Source organism: Pristis pectinata, chromosome 21 (assembly GCF_009764475.1).
Source record: "Pristis pectinata isolate sPriPec2 chromosome 21, sPriPec2.1.pri, whole genome shotgun sequence".
Classification (NCBI taxonomy): Eukaryota; Metazoa; Chordata; class Chondrichthyes; order Rhinopristiformes; family Pristidae; genus Pristis; species Pristis pectinata.
The window spans coordinates 7872822-7895203 of NC_067425.1; the positions used below are offsets into that span (position 1 = coordinate 7872822).

Below are 22382 nucleotides of genomic sequence, written 5' to 3' on the forward strand. Positions count from 1 at the left end.
TGTTGTAACGTTTAATATTCCCCCTTTCATGTCTGTGTAACGTTTAGTGTTCCCCCTTTCATGTTGTGCGTAATGTTTAATATTCCCCCTTTCATGTTGTGCGTAGCGTTTAATATTCCCTGTCCTGTAACTGGTACCTGGGACACCCTCTGTCTTGTGTGCAACATCCTACTTCAAGGCTGAGATTCAGGCTTCATTTTTCAGACAGAAATATTTTTGTTTCCCTTTCTTTAAGCAATGCTAACCATGCATTTAATTAAAAATAAACTGCAAGGTAAACAACAAACATTCAGTATTAATTGTTAGAGTTACTGAACCTTCTGGAGTGTGACATTGTGATTCATCCACATGGGATGTGTGCCCTAACTGTACCTCGTAGACTTTCTGTTATATACCTGTACAGGACGCCTGTGCCTTGGATATGAAAATTATTACCGTTACATGGCTTAACAGCTAAAGGACAAAACGTACGTCATGGAACTTATAAAATCCACACACACTAAAAATATATCTCTCATACTTTCTCTCAAAATATTTCCCCCCAACACCCCATTCAAATCAACAATTACGTTGTTAAACCAACAAAAATGAAAATGCAACAACATCAGCTGCTCAGGAGACACAGATAACACACTCCAGATGAAAGTCCCCATGACCTCTGACCCTGCCTTGCGCCCAGGATGGGGAATCTGGTGTTAATTCCTGAGGACATCACCAAGATGGGCTGTGGAGTTCTGCCCATCAGCTTTTGGAGAGGGAGGAATAATTCACGAAGGGACTGCCCCCTTTGAGCCCAATAAATTAAAGTGGCACTTGATAAGAGCCACGGGAGATGTCCATGTGATTCTCAGTCACCAGACTTACAGGCATTTTCCTGTCATTAATTGGCTTCCACTAGATAGCCACTTCTTCTCTCTTTGGATTACAATAAAACAGTAAATCAGTTTTCTTTTTGGCCTGATTCTTAAATTAATGCCAGGACTCACAGACATTGGTACCAAGCACATTAAGTACACCGGTAAGTATATACCAGCGGGTACAAAGAGCCATCCAGCCACTGAAAGGAAGGCATCAGTTCTGGTCAGAGGTCATGGTTGCAATTGTCTCTTAGCTCGTTTAGTTTAGTACAGTTTTAGCTTCAGACCAAATGCTTGTATTAGGCAAGAACAGATAGGACAGAGGGGAATGGTGGGGTGGGGGGGGGGGGGAGGAAGCAGAGGGGGAAGGGGTGGGGGGAGATGGAGGGTAGGGGTGAAACAAAAGCTCACTTACCCCGATGCTGTGTCCAAAACCAGAGCCGGGCTGGGGACTGGTGGCGCTTATGTAGTTACCAACACCAGAGTCTTGACTGGCTGTACCATAGATCTCAGCCACTGGGCCAGGACTGTTGGCTCCTGGGAATCCGCCATGTCGGGCTGGGTTGGTGCCTACTGGGGAAGCAGGGGCGCCATAATTCGGTTGAGCACTGTAGCTATTCAGGACTGGTGTGCAGAGAATAAATTGGGATATGAGGCTTGGGCCCAGCATGCATAAGGTACAAAGCCAAATACTAATGACAGCCTAAGGCTCAGTCATCTAACACTCAGTCCAAGGCCATGCGATAAGACAACAGCAGTACTTACGAGAGTCAGCCCGTCACTACGGCTAAGAAAGCTCAGAAGACCCCACCCCACGCCCCCATCCCTCCTCACCCAACACAGAGACCAGGGGCCACCGTGTTCATCCTCCATCACTTCAGATCTGATGCTCATGCAGAGGTAACAATCTGTCGACCAGGCCGTGATGAGACAGCATTCACATCTCATGCAATCTACAAAGGAGCTAGTGTTTTACGACACAGCAGGTTAATAAATGGCAGCTACAGTGAACAGGATCTAGAGTCTAACACAGAAGGACGACAGTTCTAGGACAGGTTTACGGGCAGACAGGTCAGTTTGTGTGAGGGCTGGGCTAACCTTCTCAAACCCCTCCCCTCTCCCCCCAAGCTCTTCCATCCTCTGGGAGAGTGAATTGGGAAGCAGATTTATTGTTTAAGTGGGGAGACAGAGGGGAGTACATGGGGAGGGAATGTCACCAAGAATTAAAGCCCATGGTGAGAGACAGAGAAAGAAAGAGAGAGAGAGAGAGAGAGAGAGAGGGAGAGAGAGAGGGAGAGACAACTCACCACTGTGGGGAAGAGTGAGGAGCAAAAGTCATCCCGAGACAGGAGGTAAAACTGACACGGGTAATAGTGTAGCACAGACAAAGCCCAATTAACTGCCCAGTTAACAACCCTATGCCTGCCAAAACCTGCCTGGCTCTCTTTCAAAACGAAGCTAATGGGAACAGAAATGCGACCTGGTGTAGAGAGGCTGAGTAGAGTCCCTTCTCACCCCCATTGTGTCCTCGATCACACTGCACATACACCACTAAAGAGGCTCGAAAGGCTTCAGAATCTCGGCAGGGCCCAACTTGTATCTGTTACATCATTGGCGAATGGGACCATCTCTGCCAACCGAGTAACCCGGCTTTTGACGTTCCAATGAGGGACCGGCCCCTCCTTCAAACTCAACTGTTGACGGTCACGTCTCCTCTCCTCCTTGTCCAATCAGATGCTCCGGTTGAGGAGAAGATGGTGAAGGGGTTACATCACAGCGCTATCACCGAGAGAGCTCACAGAAGGGTGGGGGGGGGGGGGGGTGTGGTGGGAGAAGAAGCAAGCGCTGTTGGTGGATACCATGACTCTCAGGAACCCAAACTTCCTCTGGGGACCAAGGACTTCACATCAAAGTTTGAAATGTTTGGTCTTGGACACTAAACTTTGAACTAAGTTTGGCCCAGCCGTTGGTGGTTGGTTGCCACTTCCTGGTGGGTCTTTACATCACAAAGTTAGCATGAAAACTCTGAAGAAAGCCTAAACTTTTTTAAGTTAGAGGTGGGAAAAGGGAAGTCAAAAAGTAACACAAGTCAGTGGTCACCCTGAGCTGAGAAGTTAACCAGACAACACAGGGACATCCCAACCTTTGCTACCTCTCAATTGGCCACATCACTGTTCTCCTGTGTAAGTATATGGACATTATCAAGATCAAGCAGAGACAACCGCCAACTCTACCCAGCCCTCACTCCCTCCCTGGGATCACCTCCGTACTGCGCCATCCCTAAACAAATCCACAAGCTAGCCCAGACTCCACAAGTCCACCGGCGCCTCTCGATGTCGATGATGTCATTGCCGACAGGAACGAGTATCCCTGATGATGGTCGAAACCGGTCCCATTTTCCCTTCCTCATGGGAATTCCGGTGCGATCAGAAGCGGAAAGCGATGGTTGAGCCCAGCTTCCGATTTGCCTTGGCAATGTCTCACCTCCATTCCTCTACTCAATACCCAAGCCCCTCACCTCAGCGCCGCCCCCACCCCTACCCCAGCTCAGACCATTCCCTCCCCCACCCAACCTCCACTAAGCTACATGTGGGGCATTGCTTATCGAAACGAAGCTCCGCATCAGATTACAGTGAAACCTGTATTAAACGGTCACCTTTGGGGTCTGGACCAAGTAGATACTTGAGGTGGGTGCTTGGAAGTGTTCCAGATGGGAATGTTGAAAGGTGAGGTGGTGGGGGAATAATTAAGAAGATGACACCCTTTAACCCAACTCCACCCCCCCAGGATGGGAATCCTAACGGGGTAAGTTAATCTCTAAGACACAGGTTCCAATTTACTTACATGGCTTACCTGTCATTTTTACCAGTGGTTGGGGCCACGCTAGCAGCTGGCTGTTTAATCCAGGTGCAGACCCTATTTAATTAAATTAGAAATCTGTTGGTTCTGAGAAGAGCTAGCTGCTTGAATTGAGGTGACCATTAGGACAGGTTTGACTGTACCACCGTCACACTATTCTCCCCCACCTCCCCCCCTTCCCCACCATACATTGCGTGATGCATGACATTTTATCCAAAGAGCCCTTGCCATCTTGTTGAAAACCCCGGGAATTAGCTCGCTGCCGATGCTGTCGGCATGATGTCACTGCTCTGCAATTGTTTCCCAGGAAATGCCAGTGTCCTCATTTTCCGGGAACCTTAAGGCTAGTCAGGCAGTTAGGCAGGTCCCGTTCCTCTACACTGTCCTCACCCTCCCGACCAAGCAACAAGATGACAAGCCTTTTTAGAAAATGACCAGCAAGGTTATTATTCTTTGCCAGTAGAGATTCACAGACAAGGCCATCTCAACCATCTTGCTTCATCCAACTGGCTCACCACTCTGAACTATGTCGGGCTCTTGCCAGCAAACCTGGTTACCTCTGAGGCATAATAAGTTTCTCTCACTCTCTTGGTGACTCCTGATTGAAGGTTTGAAGGGCCTTCCAACTCCTGCTGAGTCAGGCACCTTGCTCTCGGCCACAGGTAGTAGACTGGAGCAGAGGTCTGTGGGTCACTCCTCAACCAGGGACAATCTGTGTGGTTATCCTTCCCCTTTGATGCTTTCACCATAGATTTGTAGAATTGTACAGCAATGGAAGCAGGCCCTTTGGCCCAACTCGTGCATGCCGGCCAAGAAGCCCTTCTACACTAATCCCATTTGCCCATTTCCCTCTGAACCTTTCCTATCCAAGTACCTGTTCAAATGTCTTTTAAACAATGTAACTTAGCACCTCCTCTGGCAGCTTGTTCTGAAGGAATCAGGTGCTTCAGTGCCCCTTAGATCACAGCAGCTGTGCCAGTGATGTGGCAACATTCACTGCCCTGGGAAAAGGGGGAGGTCCCACCTTTGGCTACGTGGCTTGACGAGACATTAAGTGTTCAGATTCATTGTCCTTCATGACTTGCCAATGGATAGCAATGGAGGTCAGCTGCAGGCTGTCCTCAGCTAATGAACGGGTTCCATTTTTACAGACGTCCATAAGTCAATTTTGCCCAAAAATACACACAAATCACTTGATATGGTAACCGTACCGCCGCAGTATTGTAATGAATGGCATCAAAAGCACATAAGACTGATAAGAAAGAACAATCACTAAAGGTGGAGAGTGATGAAACTGGTTCTGCCGTTCGTAGGAACGAACATATGTATGTTGGACTTTTGAATTTAAAAAACGTTGCGGGAGCTTGTTCGTATGTAGGGGTGTCCAGAAGTCACATTTGTAACCCCAGCACAGCCTACAGTTGCACCATTGAGTCTCTAACCCTAACTATACACCATCCATCTTTCTCCCTCTTCATCACCCTCTACATGATATATAACATACTTATTTAAGATATTTATTTATTAGTCACATGTACATTGAAACACACAGTGAAATGCATCTTTTTGCGTAGAGTGTTCTGGGGGCAGCCCGCAAGTGTCGCCACACTTCCGGCGCCAACATAGCATGCCCACAACTTCCTAACCCATACGTCTTTGGAATATGGGAGGAAACCGGAGCACCCGGAGGAAACCCACGCAGACACAGGGAGAGTGTACAAACCCCTTACAGACAGCGGTGGGAATTGAACCCGGGTTGCTGGCGCTGTAATAGCATTACGCTAACCGCTACACTACCATGCCGCCCAATATTTTAACAAGCTGGTGGAAGCAGACTCAGTGGTGGCTTTCAATAAGGATCTGGGCAAGTACTCAAAACAAAGGTCTGGAGGACTGCAGGGAATGAGACTAACCAGACTGCTCTTACAAAAAGCAGTCACGGATTCGATGGGCTGAATGTTCCCTTCTGGTGCTGCACCAGCTTTACAACCCCATCTGCATTTCTTCTGTCCCTCCCTCCCCCAGCAATTATCCATTCTTCTCTGAGACATATCTCCACCATTCACCTCCACCACACACTGCGAGCAATTCCACATTTGTTTATTTATTCACTCTTGGCAGGTGGACAGCATTGGCGATGCCAGCATTTTTTGCTCACCCCAAATCGCCTCTGAACTGAGGAGGGAGCGTCAGAGTCAACGGCGTTGGTGGGAGTGGGCAGGTCGGGTAAGGATGACAGATTTCCTTCCCTGAAGTACATTAGTGATCCACGTTCACCATATTAATCTGGCAGTTCCATGTTCATGTTTACTGAGAACACAGGTGCAAGAGTACATTGGTTGGAACCCCGACCCCAAACCTACCCCACCATTCAATATGATCCTGGCTCATCTGCCCCAGGCCTCAACTCTTCTTCTGTGCCAGTTCCCCAAAGCCCTCAATTCCCCGATCTTCAAGATCACAAGGCAAGGGAGCAGAAGCAGGCCATTTGGCCCATCGAGTCTGCTCCAAGGAAAGGGAAATAGAAATGAGAAATGGGGGAAGAAGAAGAAAAAAAACCTATTCTAATCCCAATTTCCGGCCTTATCCCCATATCCCTTGATATCCTGACTATTTAGATATCTATCTATCTCCTCCCTGAACGCCCCCACTGATCTGGCCTCCACTGCTGTACGTGGCAAGACTTATCTCCCTCCTCTTTAACTACCTTCAGTGATCTCACCTCCACAATTCTCTGGATTAAAGAATTCCAGAGATTCAACACCCTTAGAGTAACTTGTTAAAAATATTTATAAAAATGCATTTAATTCAATTTAAATTCCCCAACTGCCCTGGTGGGATTCAAACTCATATCTTTAGAGATTTGGTTCTGACTATGGACAGATACATTAGGGATATTTAAGAGACTCTTAGGTAGACACGTGAATGATAGAAAAATAGGGGGCTATGTGGGAGGGAAGGGTTAGATATGATCTTAGAGCAGGGTAAAATGTCGGCACAACATTGTGGGCCAAAGAGCCTGTACTGTGCTGTAGTGTTCTATGTTATCTATATTATCTGTGGTCCATTAACCATTGCACCACCATACTCTTGAGTTCCTCCTGTTGGATTAATTAGTGACTATGTGTTATTATGATGGAATTTTGGGCAGGTGAATGGGGAGTAGGTGGACATGTCTTTATAATTTACTGTAACCCGGCAGAAAAGGCCTGTGGGGACAGGACCTGCACCAATCATTAACCACTGGATCAACTGGCATTAGGTTAGCATCTGCAGTGTTACCCCTTCCCAGTTTCACAAGGGTAAAGAGCAATCACACTGGGAAGATATGAGCAATCACACCAGGAAGATATGCCTAGTGCTCAATACATTGGGCCAGACCGTGCTTAAGCTGTGCCTTTAGTCTGCTCCTTGTGGCCAAACTAACCACTCGTACCCCCTTGGGTCTAACTGAGCTGGAGGCTGGTCTGTGAGCGGCAACTAGGCCTCAGGTGGCAGATCCATGAACTTTTTGCCAGCCTGCTGTCAAAGTATTCAACTGCTTCAAAATGTCTCTGATAATCAGAACCATTAAGAAAATTAAAGTTATTTAAAGAAACAGCAATAATTATTTATAAGGACATTTAACTGCTGTAAACTAAAAACCATAAAATTAATTAACATGAAGGAAAAAAAACATTTACTTTCTCCATTCAAATTGAATAAGCCAATGAGCCACTGCTTTCAAAGGAATGGGGCACAACTTGATGCACTAGTCGAGGGGCCTGACACAAAGAGTATCCAAACCTCTCAGTTTCAACCTCAGCATTCAGTGCTGAGTCCCACATTGGAGTGGGAGGTCAGAAACACTGGCAACTAAGTCCAGCATGGTGAACTTACCTGCGAGGAGTTCTCCGCTGACTGGTTCTTTCCTCGGTCTCTGCAAAAGGTAAGTTCATCTCAGCCCAACATGTAGGTTCAAGGTAGCCCCGGGGCACCTTGCCAGGTCTGGAGAGCCTATTCTGTACCATCTACTGTGTGGCCTCAATCTTCCTTCTCAAAACTCAGTAGGACAGGATCATAAAAGAGGACACATTGTACAAGATTATCGGGATGTGGAGCTCAACAAGATTGCTTTTAAAAGGTGAGCAGAGTCATGACAGGCTGAATGGTCACCAGACATGCAATAAGATTCTAAGCCCTCTCTGCTTTCAGAGAAGAAAGGCCCCTTGCTCCCTCTTGTTTGCCCAGTCAGGACACAAGAAACGGCAGCTCGTATTTTCACTCAGTCCCAATGTGGCCAAATTCTTTCTTGACTCTTGGTTACACTAACAAAACATAAGAACGCAACAAATAAGAGCAGGAGGAGGAAGTTTAGTCCATAAGACCATAAGATATATGAGGGATTTGGACCATCGAGTCTGCTCCGCCATTCAATTGTGGCTGATATTTTTTTCAACCCCATTCTCCCACCTTCTCCCTGTAACCCTTACCAATCAAGAACCTATCAATCGCTGCCTTAAATACACCCAATGACTTGGCCTCCACAGCCGTCTGCTGCAAAAGATTCCATAGATTCACCACCCTCTAGCTGAAGAAATTCCTCCTCATCTCAGTTTTAAAGGGATGTCCCTTTACTCTGAGGCTGTGCCCTCAGATCCTAGATTGTCTTACTAATTGAAACATCCTTTCCCCGTCCACGCTCTCCAGGCCTTTCAGTATCCGGTAGGTTTCAATGAGATGCACCCCCATCCTTCCCGCTCCACCATTAATCCCAGATCCCTAGATTTCCTCAATTTCTAACAATTGCTAAGCAACTAAAACTTTGCAGCTCCCTCTGGTAGAGATTTCCAAAATCACCACCATCCAGACAAAGAAATTTCTTTTCAACCCTGAATGGCTGACTCCTTACTTTTAATACTGTGCCTACCACATCCAGTCCACCGGTTCTAGATGACCCAGCCAGGGGAAACATCCCCTTGTACCCACCCTGCCAAGCCCCACAAGAATTATGTGCGTTTCAATAAAATTACCACTTGTTCTTCTAAACTCCAGACAGTGTATGCCCAGTAACTCTTTCCCCCACTTCCACTTTTTAATGAGTGCAATATGTAAATGGCTTCCTCTGCTTATATCTGACTTGCAAACACTTTTAAAGGTGATTAATATAATTTGCATTGTGAGTATTGCTACCACAGCAATTGCCGCCCAGTTAAACCTCCAAGTAGGAGGGAGATGTGCCTATGTGGATTCACAAAAGCCAGGCCCCAGCAGTTATAATAGATGCATATAATTAAATTCAATCCTTAAATGCTTTTGTGGATATTTATAAGGAAGCAGAAGTCATTAATGAGGCAGAAATTTTCATTGCTAACCTGTTTTTAAAGCACATTTGCCTGTTGGGAACCCTCCCCACCTCTGTATTTTCCGAGAGTTTGCTCTTTGTTGTCCAGTGTCCAGAGAAAAATGGCTATTTTATTTTCTCATCTGATTTAATTTTATTTTTAATTTACTCACTCCTGTGAGGTGGATGTTACTGACAATATCAGCATTTATTTTCTCTCCCTACTTGCCCCTCAACAGGGAAGGAGGTAAGAGTCAACTACATTGGTGGGCCTGGAGTCACATATAGGACAGACCAGGTAAGGATGACAGATTTCCTCTCCTAAAGGACATTGGTGAACCAGATGAGTTTTATAACAGTCTGGTAGTTTCATGGTCACTGTTACTGATGTCAATTTTTAAAAAAAAATTTCTCATTTATTTAATTAATTTAAATTCCCCAGTTGCCATGGTGGGATTTGAACTCATGTACCTGAATCAATGATCAGAACTCCCATAGCTACTCCAGTAAGTTAACCACTGTGCTACCACGTCTCCCACAGTTGAGGGTTGGAAGGTTGTAGCTTTGTAGAGATGTAGGGTTGGAGGGTGATTCCCGGATCCCAGCCAAACTCCAGCCCCCCTGTCTATGCAACCCTCCAGACCAACTCCTAGACAAGAGTTTTACTGACACCAGCTTGACCCTTACAGGCTACAGGAGTGAGGTGTTGGGAATTCCACCCTGACAAGAAGCCCCCATCAGGGGTTGAAACGCACAGCAAGGTACAAATGACCTGCCCCTGATATTCCTTAAGGATTCTGCCTCTCTGTCATGAGGTAATCCCAGCAGAGTTCCATTTTGGGGAAGTGTTACCATAATTATTGTGCTTGAGGATATTGGATGAGTAGTCCAGTGGCCAGCAGCATTGATCTAGAAGCTGTGAGTTCAAAGCCAAGCCTGGCATCCTGGGATATTCAAATTATCTGGAATATGAAGTGACCATGAAACTAATAGCTTTTCATGGAGAAAGCATATAGTGACAATTCCGTGTCAGCCAGAGTGTTAGGTGGTGTACAGATTAAATAGTTGACAGTAAAAAGTCAATTATATACCGTAAACAATTCAAATTATTCTTAAAAATAGGTCAATTTGAAGAGCAGAGGGAACAATTAGATGGTGTATAGGATGGGGCATAGATAGACAAAATCTTTTTCCCATAGTAAGGGTATTGAAAGCAAGAGGATATAGTTTTAAGGTGAGAGGAAGGAGTTTTGAAGGGGATCTGAGGGGAAGGTTCTTTTACACACAGAGTGGTTGACATCTGGAACGCATTGCCAGAGAATGCGGCGGAATCTGATATGATTACTATGTGTATGAGGCATTTAGACAGGCAAGGTGTAGAAGGATATGGTCCTAATGTAGGTAAATGGGATGAATGTAGAGGGGGAAAAGAGTATTCTCTCTTCTCTCCTCTCCCATCGGGTAGAAGATACAGGAGCCTGAGGGCACGTACCACCAGGGTTAAGGACAGCTTCTACCCCACTGTGATAAGACTATTGAACGGTTCCCTTATACAATGAGGTGGACTCTGACCTCAGGATCTACCTTGTTGTGACCTTGCAACTTATTGCACTGCACTTTCTCTGTAGCTGTGACACTTTACTCTGTACTGTTATTGTTTTTACCTGTACTACATCAATGCAATCTGTACTAACTCAATGTAACTGCACCGTGTAATGAATTGACCTGTATGATCGGTTTGTAAGACAAGCTTTTCACTGTACCTTGGTACAAGTGACAATAATAAACCAATACCAATACCAATACATGACAATAAACTAATCTGAATCTGAATCACACTCATTAAATTAAATAAAATCGATTAAAAAATGGCAGACAAAACATAGCAAACCTGACAAAATACAAGCTGACAATATATAACTCACGGAAACATTAGGATTAATTGCAGCTCCATAAAACTATTTACAGTACGATTATCTTATTGTACGATAAGATGCTCTTGACTTCACAATCAACCTTGTTGTGGCCTTGCACCTTATTGTCTGCCTGCACTGCACATTCTCTGTGCACTATATTCCGCATTCTGTTACTGTTTTCCCTTGTACTACCTTAAAGTACTGATGTGATGAAATGATCTGTATGGATGGCATGCAATCCAAAGTTTTTCACTGTACCTCAGTACATGTGACAATAATAAACCAATTTACCAATTAATTTACCAATTTATAGACTTAATAGGTCAAAGGGCCCATTCATCTCTCTGTGAATTACAATAGCTTCTCTTAATAACAGCAGGGTCAATTCTCCAGAAACCTACAGAGAGTCAAGGATACTTCCATATAATTCTGCGCATAAAATCAATCTTGTGACGGGGGAACTATCCAGTCATCCCTGCACTGGCTGGCCGTTGCATTATCACTAAATGTGGTTCCTGGGGAATAAAAAACCGTTGGCTCACTCCTGTCTATTAGTGAGGAAAATCTGCTGTCCTCACCCAGGCCTAGCCTTTATGTGACTCCAAACCCACTTATTGTGACAGACTCTTAATTGTCCCACTGAATGGATAGCCACTCAGTTCCGGTCTCCTTGGGGATGGGCAATAAATGCTGTCCTTGCTAATGACGCCGAAGTTCTGTGAATGAATAAAATGATGGGGCTTCATGCTCTGGTTGAGTAGTCGCCAGTTTCTGCTGGAAACTTAGCAAACCTCTGTGGAATTTCATTTCTTTTTCCTTTGATCTCGTCATCCAATGTTGCCAAAGATAGCATAATATATTGAGCACTACTTTATATAATGAGTAGAGTAGGGCTTCCAACTGATCTGGTGAGTAGTTCTTGGACACCCAATGTGACTAGGATACCCAATGTGATTATGACACCCAACATGCCTAGGAAACCTAATGCAACGAGGACACCCAATACGACTAGGGTGCCCAATGTGACTTGGACACCTAATATGACCAGGACCCCCAATGCAACTATGACACTGAAAACGACTAGGGTGCCCAATGTGACCATGACACCCTATGCAACTGGGGCATCCAATACAACCAGGAGACCCAATATGATTAGAGCACCAGAAGTGACTAGGGCACCCAATATAGAACATAGAACATTACAGCACAGTACAGGCCCTGTGGCCCATGATGTTGTGCCAACATTTTATCTTGCTCTAATATCCATCTAACCCTTCCCTCCCACATAACCCTCCATTTTTCTATCATTCATGTGGCTACCTAACCCCTGAATGTATCTTCCCCCACAACCTCTGCCAGCAGTGCGTTCCACGCACCCAGCACTCTCTGTGTAAAAAAACTACATAACTAGGACACTCAATATATCTAGGACACCCAATATAAACCAGTGATTAATTTATGGGTGATTAATCTTGGAAGCCAGTGACTGCATTTCATACTGCTAGATTCACTAGTGATCACAGGGCAGGCTAGAACCTGTGTGTGGTGGTCGATCTGCATGGGGAGCTCCAAAATGTCTCTGCTTGAGGGGAGAGTCCAAAACTAGTGCTTGTGATTGAAAGGCAGTCGGCAATAAATCCAGTAAGTCTTCTTATCTAATTAGTGGTGAGAGTGTGGGGCTTGCTACCACAGGGGATGGCTGAGGTGAACTGTGTGAAGTCATTTTAAGGGGAAGCTGGATATGTAGACAGGTAGAAGAAAACAAAAAGTACATTGATAGGTGGAGACCAAGCAGGATGGGTGAAGCATAAAGAACCGACCAGTGAAGCTAGATGCCCTGATCTTGTAAATCAAAATACTGCAGAGGTCAGACACCTGGAGTAAAAACAGAAAATCTTCAGAAGGTCAGGCAGCATCCATGGAAAGAGAAACAGAATTGGCATTTTGGGTCAAAGACCCTTCATTAGAGACCTTCTGACAAACGGTCTCCAACCTGAAAAACTATCCCTGCTTCTCTCTTCGCAGATTCTGCCCGATCTGCTGAGTGTGGCCAAAATTTTCTGTTTTTATTTGTCCTGATTTTGTGCTATAAATTATATATCAATTCATCAAATTTGTATAATGTCTACAACATGAATAGTATTGGTGGTATCCCAAGAAACCAAGGCTGGGGTAGATTCTATCTTTTTTATCAAGAATTTTATTTATGAGTCACTGGTCTTGAGAAGCAATTGAAGCAAAATGGTTCAGTTAGTTCATTCCTGCGGCTGGTTTGAACTACAAGTCCAGGTTAGTTAGCTAGCCTGCCACCCAGTAATGCCACCATCATAACTTTTTAAATTACTCGAAGTACCAAGAGTCTGCAGAGTTTGGACTGCAGTGGTTCAAGTGGTGTAAGGTCACCACCATCCTAGTGAGGGCAATGAGGAATGGGCAATAAATGCTGGCCTCACTGGTGAATCCAGCATCTTGAGAAATGACTGAAATAAAGACTAAATCAGGACAAATGGGATGGATTAGGTTAAATGGGGCGCAGTTGTTTGCTCAAGGAAACATTTGTCCGGATTTCACCATGGTGACATTATTGTCAAGAATGGGTTTTGTTGAGGGTATGTTTAATACTACCCAACTTCTGAATGGTCTGTTGGAAATCAAGTGTTTCTAGTGCCTTTGGTGAATGAGTCCTTTGTTCTTTCTGCTCAATGCAAGGAACCTTGCACATGTTTCCCCACCTATTCCATATGAAATGTTGTTCCCTGATTGATATGGCCCAAGCCAAGTGTACATGGCCAAGATCTCTGCTTTATTCATCGCCCAGAAGTTCTTCATCATTTCTAATGGTACGTTAATTGGCCACGTCACAGCCTATCGAGACCTAAGGCCACCAAGTTGTTCTCACACGAGCAAAGACCTTTCTGTTGCTAGATCGGACCAGACACCATGCTGACATGAGCTAAGTTAACAAGGTCTCAAGACTGCCCGGGTGTGCACAGTGAAGTCTGGTTATCCAAGCTGAACCCTTTAAAGCTGCTGCCTCACTGGCCCGGATTCAGCCTTGACCTCAGGTGCTGTCCGTGAGAAGCAAATGTGTGGGTTTCAGAGAACATAGAACACTACAGCACAGTACAGGCCCTTCGGCCCACAATGTTGTGCCAACATTTTATCCTGCTCTAAGATCTATCTAACCCTTCCCTCCCACATAGCCCCCTATTTTTCTACCATTCATGTGTCTATCTAAGAGTCGCTTAAATGTCCCTAATGTATCTGCCCCCACAACCTCTGCCGGCAGTGCGTTCCACGCACCCACCACTCTCTGCGTAAAAAACTTACCCCTGACATCCCCCTTATACCTTCCTCCAATCACCTTAAAATTATGTCCCCTCGTGTTGGCCATTGTCGCCCTGGGAAAAAGTCTCTGACTGTCCACTCGATCTATGCCTCTTATCATCTTGTACACCTGGTTTCCTGCGGGTGCTCTGGTTTGCTCCACATCTCAAAGATATGTGAATTGGTAGGTTAACTGGCTGCTGTAAAGTCCCCCTAGTGTGTAGGTGAGTGTAGAATCCGGGAGAGGGGGTTATTGATGAGAATGTGGGGAGAATTCAAAATGGCATTAATATGGGATTAGTGTAAATGGGTAACTGATGGTCAGCATGGACCTGTTGGGCTGAAGGGCCTGTCTCCCCAGACATCTCTCTGTGACTTTACGAATTCAACCGTACATGCTGGGTCCAGGCTGGGTGCTGAAAGAATTACAAGCCCTAACACACCAAGGCTCTGTACTTTACTTACAGCTCAGTGGGATGTGACACATTGTGTTGGGTTTGGGTTGGATTGTGTTATAATAATTTGGATTCAGATTGGCTGTGATTGAGTTGGGTTTTGAGTTTTAAACATGACCATGCTCAGGCAACTTCATGGCTTGGATTTACACACACCGGGACACAGGGAATGGTCATTCTGTCCCTCCAGCCTCGTCTCCCATTCAATGACCCAAGTCCATCAACCCACGTTTGGCCCAGTTCCCTTCAACCATTCCGTTGTCAAAAAAAAACTATCAAACTACCATCAGTAGCTGTACTCTCTGGGCGTAGAAGTGTTTCCGAACCTCTCTGAAAGACCTCACCCCAATCGTTTGATTAGGACCCACTCCGAGTTTCCCAAGCCAGCAGGGGACATTTCCTCTCCTTCTACCCTACTGGTTTCTTGAAAATTTAAGATCAAAGCAGTCCTTGACCACCTAATTTCCAGGGAATACAATCCTAGTTTACAGGCAGCACAGTGGCACAGTTAGGAAAGCTGCTGCCTCATGGCTCCGTCAACCCGGGTTCAATCCTGACCTCTGGTGCTGCTGGTGTGGAGTTTGCATGTTTTCCCTGTGACCGCGTAGGTTTCCTCCAGTGTCCTCCCATGTCCCAAAGAAGTGCGGGTCGGTAGGTTAACTGGCTGCTGTAAATTGCCCCTAGGTAGTATCTGGGGCAGTTGACAGGCATGTGGAAAGAATAGGTTACAGGAAAAATTAATGGGGAATTAGTGTTGCCCTGTGAGCTGGCATTGACTCAATGGGCAGAAAGGCCTCCTTCTTTTCAAGGAAATATGGCTGCTTGTGTAATCTGGCCGCCTAATTTAACCCTTCGAATCCTGGAAGAATTCCTTTCAATACTTCTCAACAAACAGTAAGAAAGAACTTGCACCCTCATGACATTTTTCTCAATGCAAAGCAATATGCATCACGGTTAATTAATTACTTTCCTTTACAAAGTGTGGTTGCTGTTATTACGTAAGGAGGCACAACCTTCCTTTTGCACCAAGCAAGATCCCACATACAACGAAGAGACGTCTGTTTGTTTGGCGATGTTGGCTAAGGAGATGGGGAAGTGACAACTCCCTGTGGATTCTACATCCAGCTAATACTACAGATGGTCAAGGCCACATAACACCTCATCTTAAAAATCAGCACCTCCAACCCTCTTAAAGCAACAGTCTGGGTTATGGGTGCAAATGTCCAGAGTGAGCCTTGACTCCTCAACCTTGTGCCTCAGCAGCAGAAGTGTTGTCCTCTACGCTGAGCGGGCACTTTCAATATGATCAGACACTTCTTCTCGAGCAGGCGTCTCTGTGCAAGGACTGAACAATCAGCCTGCCGTAAAGCAATAGTGAAATACTGCAGAGACTGGAGATCTGTATCACAGCTGTATCAGGCAGCATCCGTAGAGACAGAAGGTTATTGTTTGAGGCCGACGACCTTTCATCAGGAAATGCTGCTTCTGGCAAAGGCCGTTGGTCTGGAACATTAACCACTTTACCGCTACAATTACTGTCACTTTAGGCACCTCTAGCAGAGAGAAATGGAACATCCCCTAACAATGCACATTGACCAGACCAACAACTATTGTTACGCAAGGGGTGGGTTTAACCCCTTCCCTCCACCGTTACCTTCAAAGTGACACCAGGCTTGCTGCATCCATGGGTTGGGGCCTATGATTTTGCCACACAGCAGTTTAAGGCTGACACGTGGGGGCGGGTGGATGGATTGGGGAGCCAGTGCCAGAGACCATGTGGAGTAGAAACAGCTCAATAAAAACAGTGGCAATGTAAATCGCACATTGGTGGACTTGACCCGGGAGATGTTCTCATTGGAGCTGCCAGGATCATGGGCACCAACCTTGCCTTCGCTGTAGTCAACCCCTCTACCTGGTAGGGATTGGGGGAAGGGGTAAGATGGGTACAAGATGAGACAGCCGCCAAGCCTTCACTGTAAGGGAAAGAAACCATGCTAACCCTGTGTAACACCACGACAGGCTTCAACAACAGAATCGGAAAGACACAACACAGCGTTGCTTTATTTTGAGAAATCGGGATTTGTATTCTAAAATAACAGAAAAATGGTACAAAATCTCTTTGTAGGTTTTGACAAAGGCAAAATATCATCCAGGGAGGGAGAAGCTGCTTCATCTCCTGCACATGCACCAGCGTAATGTGTAATCACAATAGTTTTCTGTTAATAAGTGGCCAATTGCTTGCTTTTCTTTCCACATGGGGAGGGAAGGGAGTGCTAGTGCTGCTGTGAAACAAGTGTGAAAGGCTCTGTTCCACTCTCCCAGCCCATCCGCAAGCCCACAACCATTCAGTGAACAGACTGGACTCAGAGTCCTGGTCCCCAGTGGCGTGGCGCACCGTCGTAGACCAGGAGAAGAGACCCCCACAACCCCAGCCCCCGACTTCTCCCCCTCCCCACAACCTCACCCGCCCCACCGCCAAAGGAAATGAACGTGTAGCACAAACCTGGGTTCTTAAACTGATCCGGGTTGGATAGATGGTGCAGGGAGGGGCTGCTCGCTGACGGAGTATGCTCACTGCGTAGCATCTGAGTAGCCCGCAGTCCGACCGAGCTGTAGTCCGCAAACGAGTACGAAGCCCGTTGATCGCCGGGCGTGGAATAGAAACCGTAATCGGGGAACCCTGCGAGACACAGGGGGGACCTTTAAACATTGTCCAAGCAGCACAGAGTCTTACCACAGGGCTGGACCGCAGCCCACATCACAGTAAGAATACAATAAGGCTACAACGCTGAGGTTTAAGCAGAGTACAGGAACATGGACACACAGTAGACTGAAACTACCCAGTACAGAAGCATAGGCCACTCACGGAGCATTAAGGAGGGCCCCTGTTAAAGGTATTCCCATTCCGTCTCAAGATCCCATTCTCCCTGACTGTGGCATTCCATTGAACCCTGGCACAAGTGCAGGTGATGTCCTTTTCTTGCATGGCCACACCCCTTCTGCGCATCACATCTGGCTCCGGAGTTGTCACTGAGTTCATCCAAAAGCGATCGCTTTCTCCTGTCAGTGAGCACCAAACTTGGGCTCTCTGGTCAGCCACCATGAGCCTGGTGGAGTGATCTCCCGGTGGAGACGGCAGGGTCCTGCTCCAGAGGAAGGGACCGAGGCGTGAGGGCAGTGTTGAGGGCAGTACACTTCTGAGGGATACTCCACAAGGATCACCCTCCTTCCTGCCCCTTCAGCTCAGGTCATGTTATAAAGTCCCACCAAATCACCCTGGTAGCCCCTACATTGGTGCTGGATTGCTTGGTTAATTCAGGGTGGGTTTGGGGTCATACATCTGTGGCTGCGGTGGGGTGTGGTGAAATGCTTGTGAGAGACGATGCCTGTTGCAATTGAGTGCAGACTTTTATCTCCATGCTTTTCCTTCAGTGACGAACCTTTCACCTGATCGGAGTCCCGTATGAGGTTTTAATGCACTATTGCAACAGGATTTTTTGGTTTCTCTCACTAGAAAGAGGCATTATTTCCCACAGTGACCTCTGAATGGACAGTCACTGGATCATCGAGGCATGAGGAATGTGGAGTGTAAACTCCAAGTGGGCCCTTGCCTCCTGATGACTGCCCCAGGGTGCTAGTTTTAGCAGAGCTGAACTTGGAGCAGGACAGCTCCTTTCTGTGGGCCCCCCCCCCCCACAATTTTCTCCGGGAGTATCTGGAAGCAGTCTGCCCACTTTATTAGTGCAGGGAGGTGGGAAAGGAGACCGAGAGGGTAAACAACAAACAGACTGTGCCACATGCAGTGATTAGGAGAGGGCCATGCAATGTGATCGCTGGCACAGTGACTGGGTAACAACCAAAGCAGTACACTGGCGCAGCTGTGCCAAGGGAAATACCTTAGCTCTCGCTGGAGGAACTTTGGTTTGCCTTTGACCCCCACCCAGCCTCACCTCACCTGCGCCAACCTCTCCTACAGGTGCAGACTCTTGCTGAGGTACACAACCAGGACCCCAAATGTGAGAGAGCCCTGGTTGGCACAATGGCACAGCTGGTAGAGCAGCTGCCTCACAGCTCCAGAGACCCGGGTTCAATCCCGACCTTGGGCGCTGTCTGTGTGGAGTTTGCACGTTCTGCCTGTGACCACATGTATTTGCTCTGGTTTCGCCAAATAAAAGCTTGTGAGCCAGTAGGTTAATTGGTCACTGAAAACTGCCCCTGGCATGTAGCTGAGAGGATAATTTAAGGGGAGTTGATGGGAATGTGGGACCAATATAATGGGTTAGGGTAGGATTGATGTAAAAATGGGTGCTTGATGCCCAGCATGGATGATGGGCTGAAGGGCCTGTTTCCATGCTGCATCTCATTCCCTATCCTCAATTCACCTCCATCAGGTGTAGTCATTGGCTCCTCCCTCAGCCTCCATCTCTCCTTCTTTTGGGCCACAGGTAATAGGGGCACTAGAATTCTGCCCAGTCACACGAGTGGCTGGTGTGGCGCAAACCAGATAGCCAAGGCCGAGGCCGCTGGTGGGTTGTACTGGATCCCCGCGGCAGCATCCCTCACTGAGGGTGCTGTGGATGGTTGGGATTCTCGCCAGCGGAAGGCTTTGGAAACCCGGCCACTGAACACGTTCCAGACCGAAAGTAATCGATGCTTGGATGTATCAGAATCGGTCTGTAGGGCAGGCACGGAAGTGTACAGGGCAGGCATGGTAGTGTAGCGGTTAGCGTAATACTATTACAGTGCCAGCGACCCGGGTTCAATTCCGGTCGCTGCCTCTAAGGAGTCAGTGCATTCTCCCCGTGTCTGCATGGGTTTCCTCTGGGTGCTCTGGTTTCCTCCCACATTCCAAAGACGTACAGGTTAGGAAGTTGTGGGCATGCTATGTTGGCGCCGGAAGCGTGGCGACACTTGCGGGCTGCCCCCAGAACACTCTACGCAAAAGATGCATTTCACTGTGTGTTTTGATGTACATGTGACTAATAAAGATATCTTATCTTAAAGGGATCTAAGGGTGAGATCAAATGGAATGATGAACAGACCAAGTGTTACATAGAACATAGAACAGTACAGCACAGGAATAGGCCCTTCAGCCCACGATGCTGTGCCAAACTAATTAAATGTCTAACAAGCATTTGTACTGCCAAGACAGGAACCAAATGGGACTAGTATGGAACGCACTGCCAGGATTGGTGGTGGAGGCAGATACGATAGAGGCATCTCTTAGATAGATACCTGAATACGCAGAGAATGGAGGGTTATAGACCATGCGCAGGCAGAAGGGATTAGTTTAATTAGGCATCATTGGCTTAATTAGTTCGGCACAACATCGTGGGCCGAAGGGCCTGTTCCTGTGCTGTACTGTTCGATGACTCAATGTGCTGTTCACTTAAAGCAGGTTTGCCCACAAGTACAGACAACGCCATCCAATGCCCTCTGCTGCCCACCGGTGCTTTCAATGCCAACTGTGAAACGATTTCACCACCTCACCTCTGCCCGGCTAATCGACCAGGGATTCCTAATGACATCTTGACTTGCTACTTCCCCCCCAAGCTAGTCCGCAATATGGGTTCAAGATCAGAGAGTGCAGACTTTTTATCTCCAGCTTCTTCCTTCAGCGAGGGTAATGGGTGCCTGTCTTGGGCACTGTGAGGTCACAGGTTGTGGTGTGACGGGTGTGGTAGTGAGGGTGAGTGGCAGTTGCTCAGGGTTTTGGGATCCCTGATTGGGAGATCAGGTGATGGGCAGTGGCAGTAAAATGGGCTCTTTCGGCACAGAAAGGGGGTGGGGAGAGACAAGAGAGGTGACTGGATGCCAGAAAGAAAAGCATGACAAATGTATGGCTTGATAAAGGTTAAACATGTTCTCTCCGGTTGACTGAAGCACCTCTCAAAACATTCAATTCCAAAACTACATTGACATTCCTCAGCATGTCCTGAACCCACAATCACAAGGAGGACGAAGGCAGCAGGTGAACACCACCGCCTGCAGGCTCCCCATAATGCCACATGCCATGTTGGATTGGAACGACATCAATGGTCCTTTATCACCGCTGGATCTAAACCCTGGAACTCCCTCCCCAAACACACTGTGGGAGCGCCTTCACCAGAGGGACTGCAGCAATTCTAGAAGGCGGATCACCACCATCTTCTCAAGGGCACTGAATGTTGAGCAATACATGCACATCCAGTAAATGTACAAAGAAAACAGACTCAAAGCTACTCGAGAGGCAACTGCACACCCAATTTCCTTTTCCAAAGGCTGCAAGGGTGAGGAAGATCTTGCTCTGCTCCCTGACGGTATGACATTTGCTGACCAATTCAAAAAGCTTCTCAGTACTCAAGGAGAAGGAAAATCAGCACATCTTATGCTGGGAGATGATTGTCCTCAATACAACGGCGCACATCTTGTTTCAGTCAATTCGTGACCTATCACCTCTGGTACTGGGGACAGATCCAAGTCCCTGGAAATGCTTTCCCCCCAACCCCACACTGGCACGAAGGGGGAATGGAAAGATGGGAATCTACTTTGGGAGGATGGGAGTACCAGTCCCCATTTGGCTCACATTGGGAATTCCTATCAACAGGTAATGGGTTGGGCACTGTGGTTGTTCCCTGCTCAGCCCTGACCAAGAGATGTTGGTATAGCACTGTGTCGGTCTCTCACCAGCCACCCCCTGCCTGCTACCAGCAGAACAATCACCCCTTAAACTAGTGGGGCAGATGTACCTGCTCCTAAAAGGGGGCAAGGGCATGGCTTGTGAACAGAGCAAGGTTTCTGCATTAACGATCAGCTCTCTGGTCAGGCTAGAGGACTGCAGTAAAACCACAGACCTCCCCGCCAGGCAGGTGAAGACAAATGCCTGTTATGGGGGTGGGCAGAAGCCTGTAGGAGAGCGGGGGTTAGTGGCAGAGCCAACGGATGCTCTACCAGCCAGCCTCCTATCCTCTCCCGTGAAGGAACCTAAGCTTCAATCCAAGCTGCAACCCAAACTCTTCCCAAGGTAGTGCATGACCTTGCTTACACCTGCAGTGGTCAGGGGAAGGACTTTCGGACTGTTCAAGGAAAATTAAAGAGCTTCCCTGAAACCCTGGGACAAGCAACTACTAAAAGTATTGATTCAGCAAAGAATGGTGAACAGGACCTGCTGGGAGAGTGGCTGTGTTTGAGAACCTGATGTTCGATCTGAATAGAAGGTCCAGTATGTGGAGGATGTGGAGAACATTATCAAATGTCAGGTGAAACCATGTGGTGGGAAGAGAGAGGGGCCGATGACCAGGTGGAATGTTCTTGTCAACCTAGCACACACTGGATATCGACAGAGAATTAAATTCCATCCCTCTTGAAGCAGGGAAGCTGACCATTCCAAATTTTGACTTGCATTGCTGAGCTTTGCTGTAGAGTCACAAAGCTGTGCAGCACAGAAGTGGGTCCTTCACCCTAGCACATCCATGCTACACTGATCCCATTTGCTCTCATTAGGACCGTATCCTTCTATACCTTGCCTATTTAAGTGTCTGTCTAAATGCCTCTTAAATGTAATGATCATATCTGATTCAACCAGCGCATTCCAGATATCAACCACTCTCTGGGTAAAACACTTGCCCCTCAGATCTCCTTTAAAACTCCGACCAACCACCTTAAA

At 47.0% G+C, this 22382-nt stretch overlaps 1 protein-coding gene across 6 annotated transcripts in view; it reads right to left on the reverse strand.

Moving 5' to 3' along the window:
• msi2b (musashi RNA-binding protein 2b) overlaps nucleotides 1-22382 on the reverse strand; it is a 483338-nt gene that overhangs the window by 16939 nt on the left and 444017 nt on the right. For 2 of the 6 annotated variants that reach the window (XM_052035979.1, XM_052035978.1), the window contains exons 12-14: nucleotides 17241-17417; nucleotides 3711-3773; nucleotides 1273-1481 (exon numbers count right to left, since the gene is read on the reverse strand). In XM_052035979.1, the coding sequence (XP_051891939.1) occupies nucleotides 1273-1481; nucleotides 3711-3773; nucleotides 17241-17417 (449 nt within the window). The remainder of the gene's footprint in view (nucleotides 1-1272; nucleotides 1482-3710; nucleotides 3774-17240; nucleotides 17418-22382) is intronic. The other 4 variants (XM_052035981.1, XM_052035980.1, XM_052035983.1 and 1 more) reach the window with 4 other exon arrangements.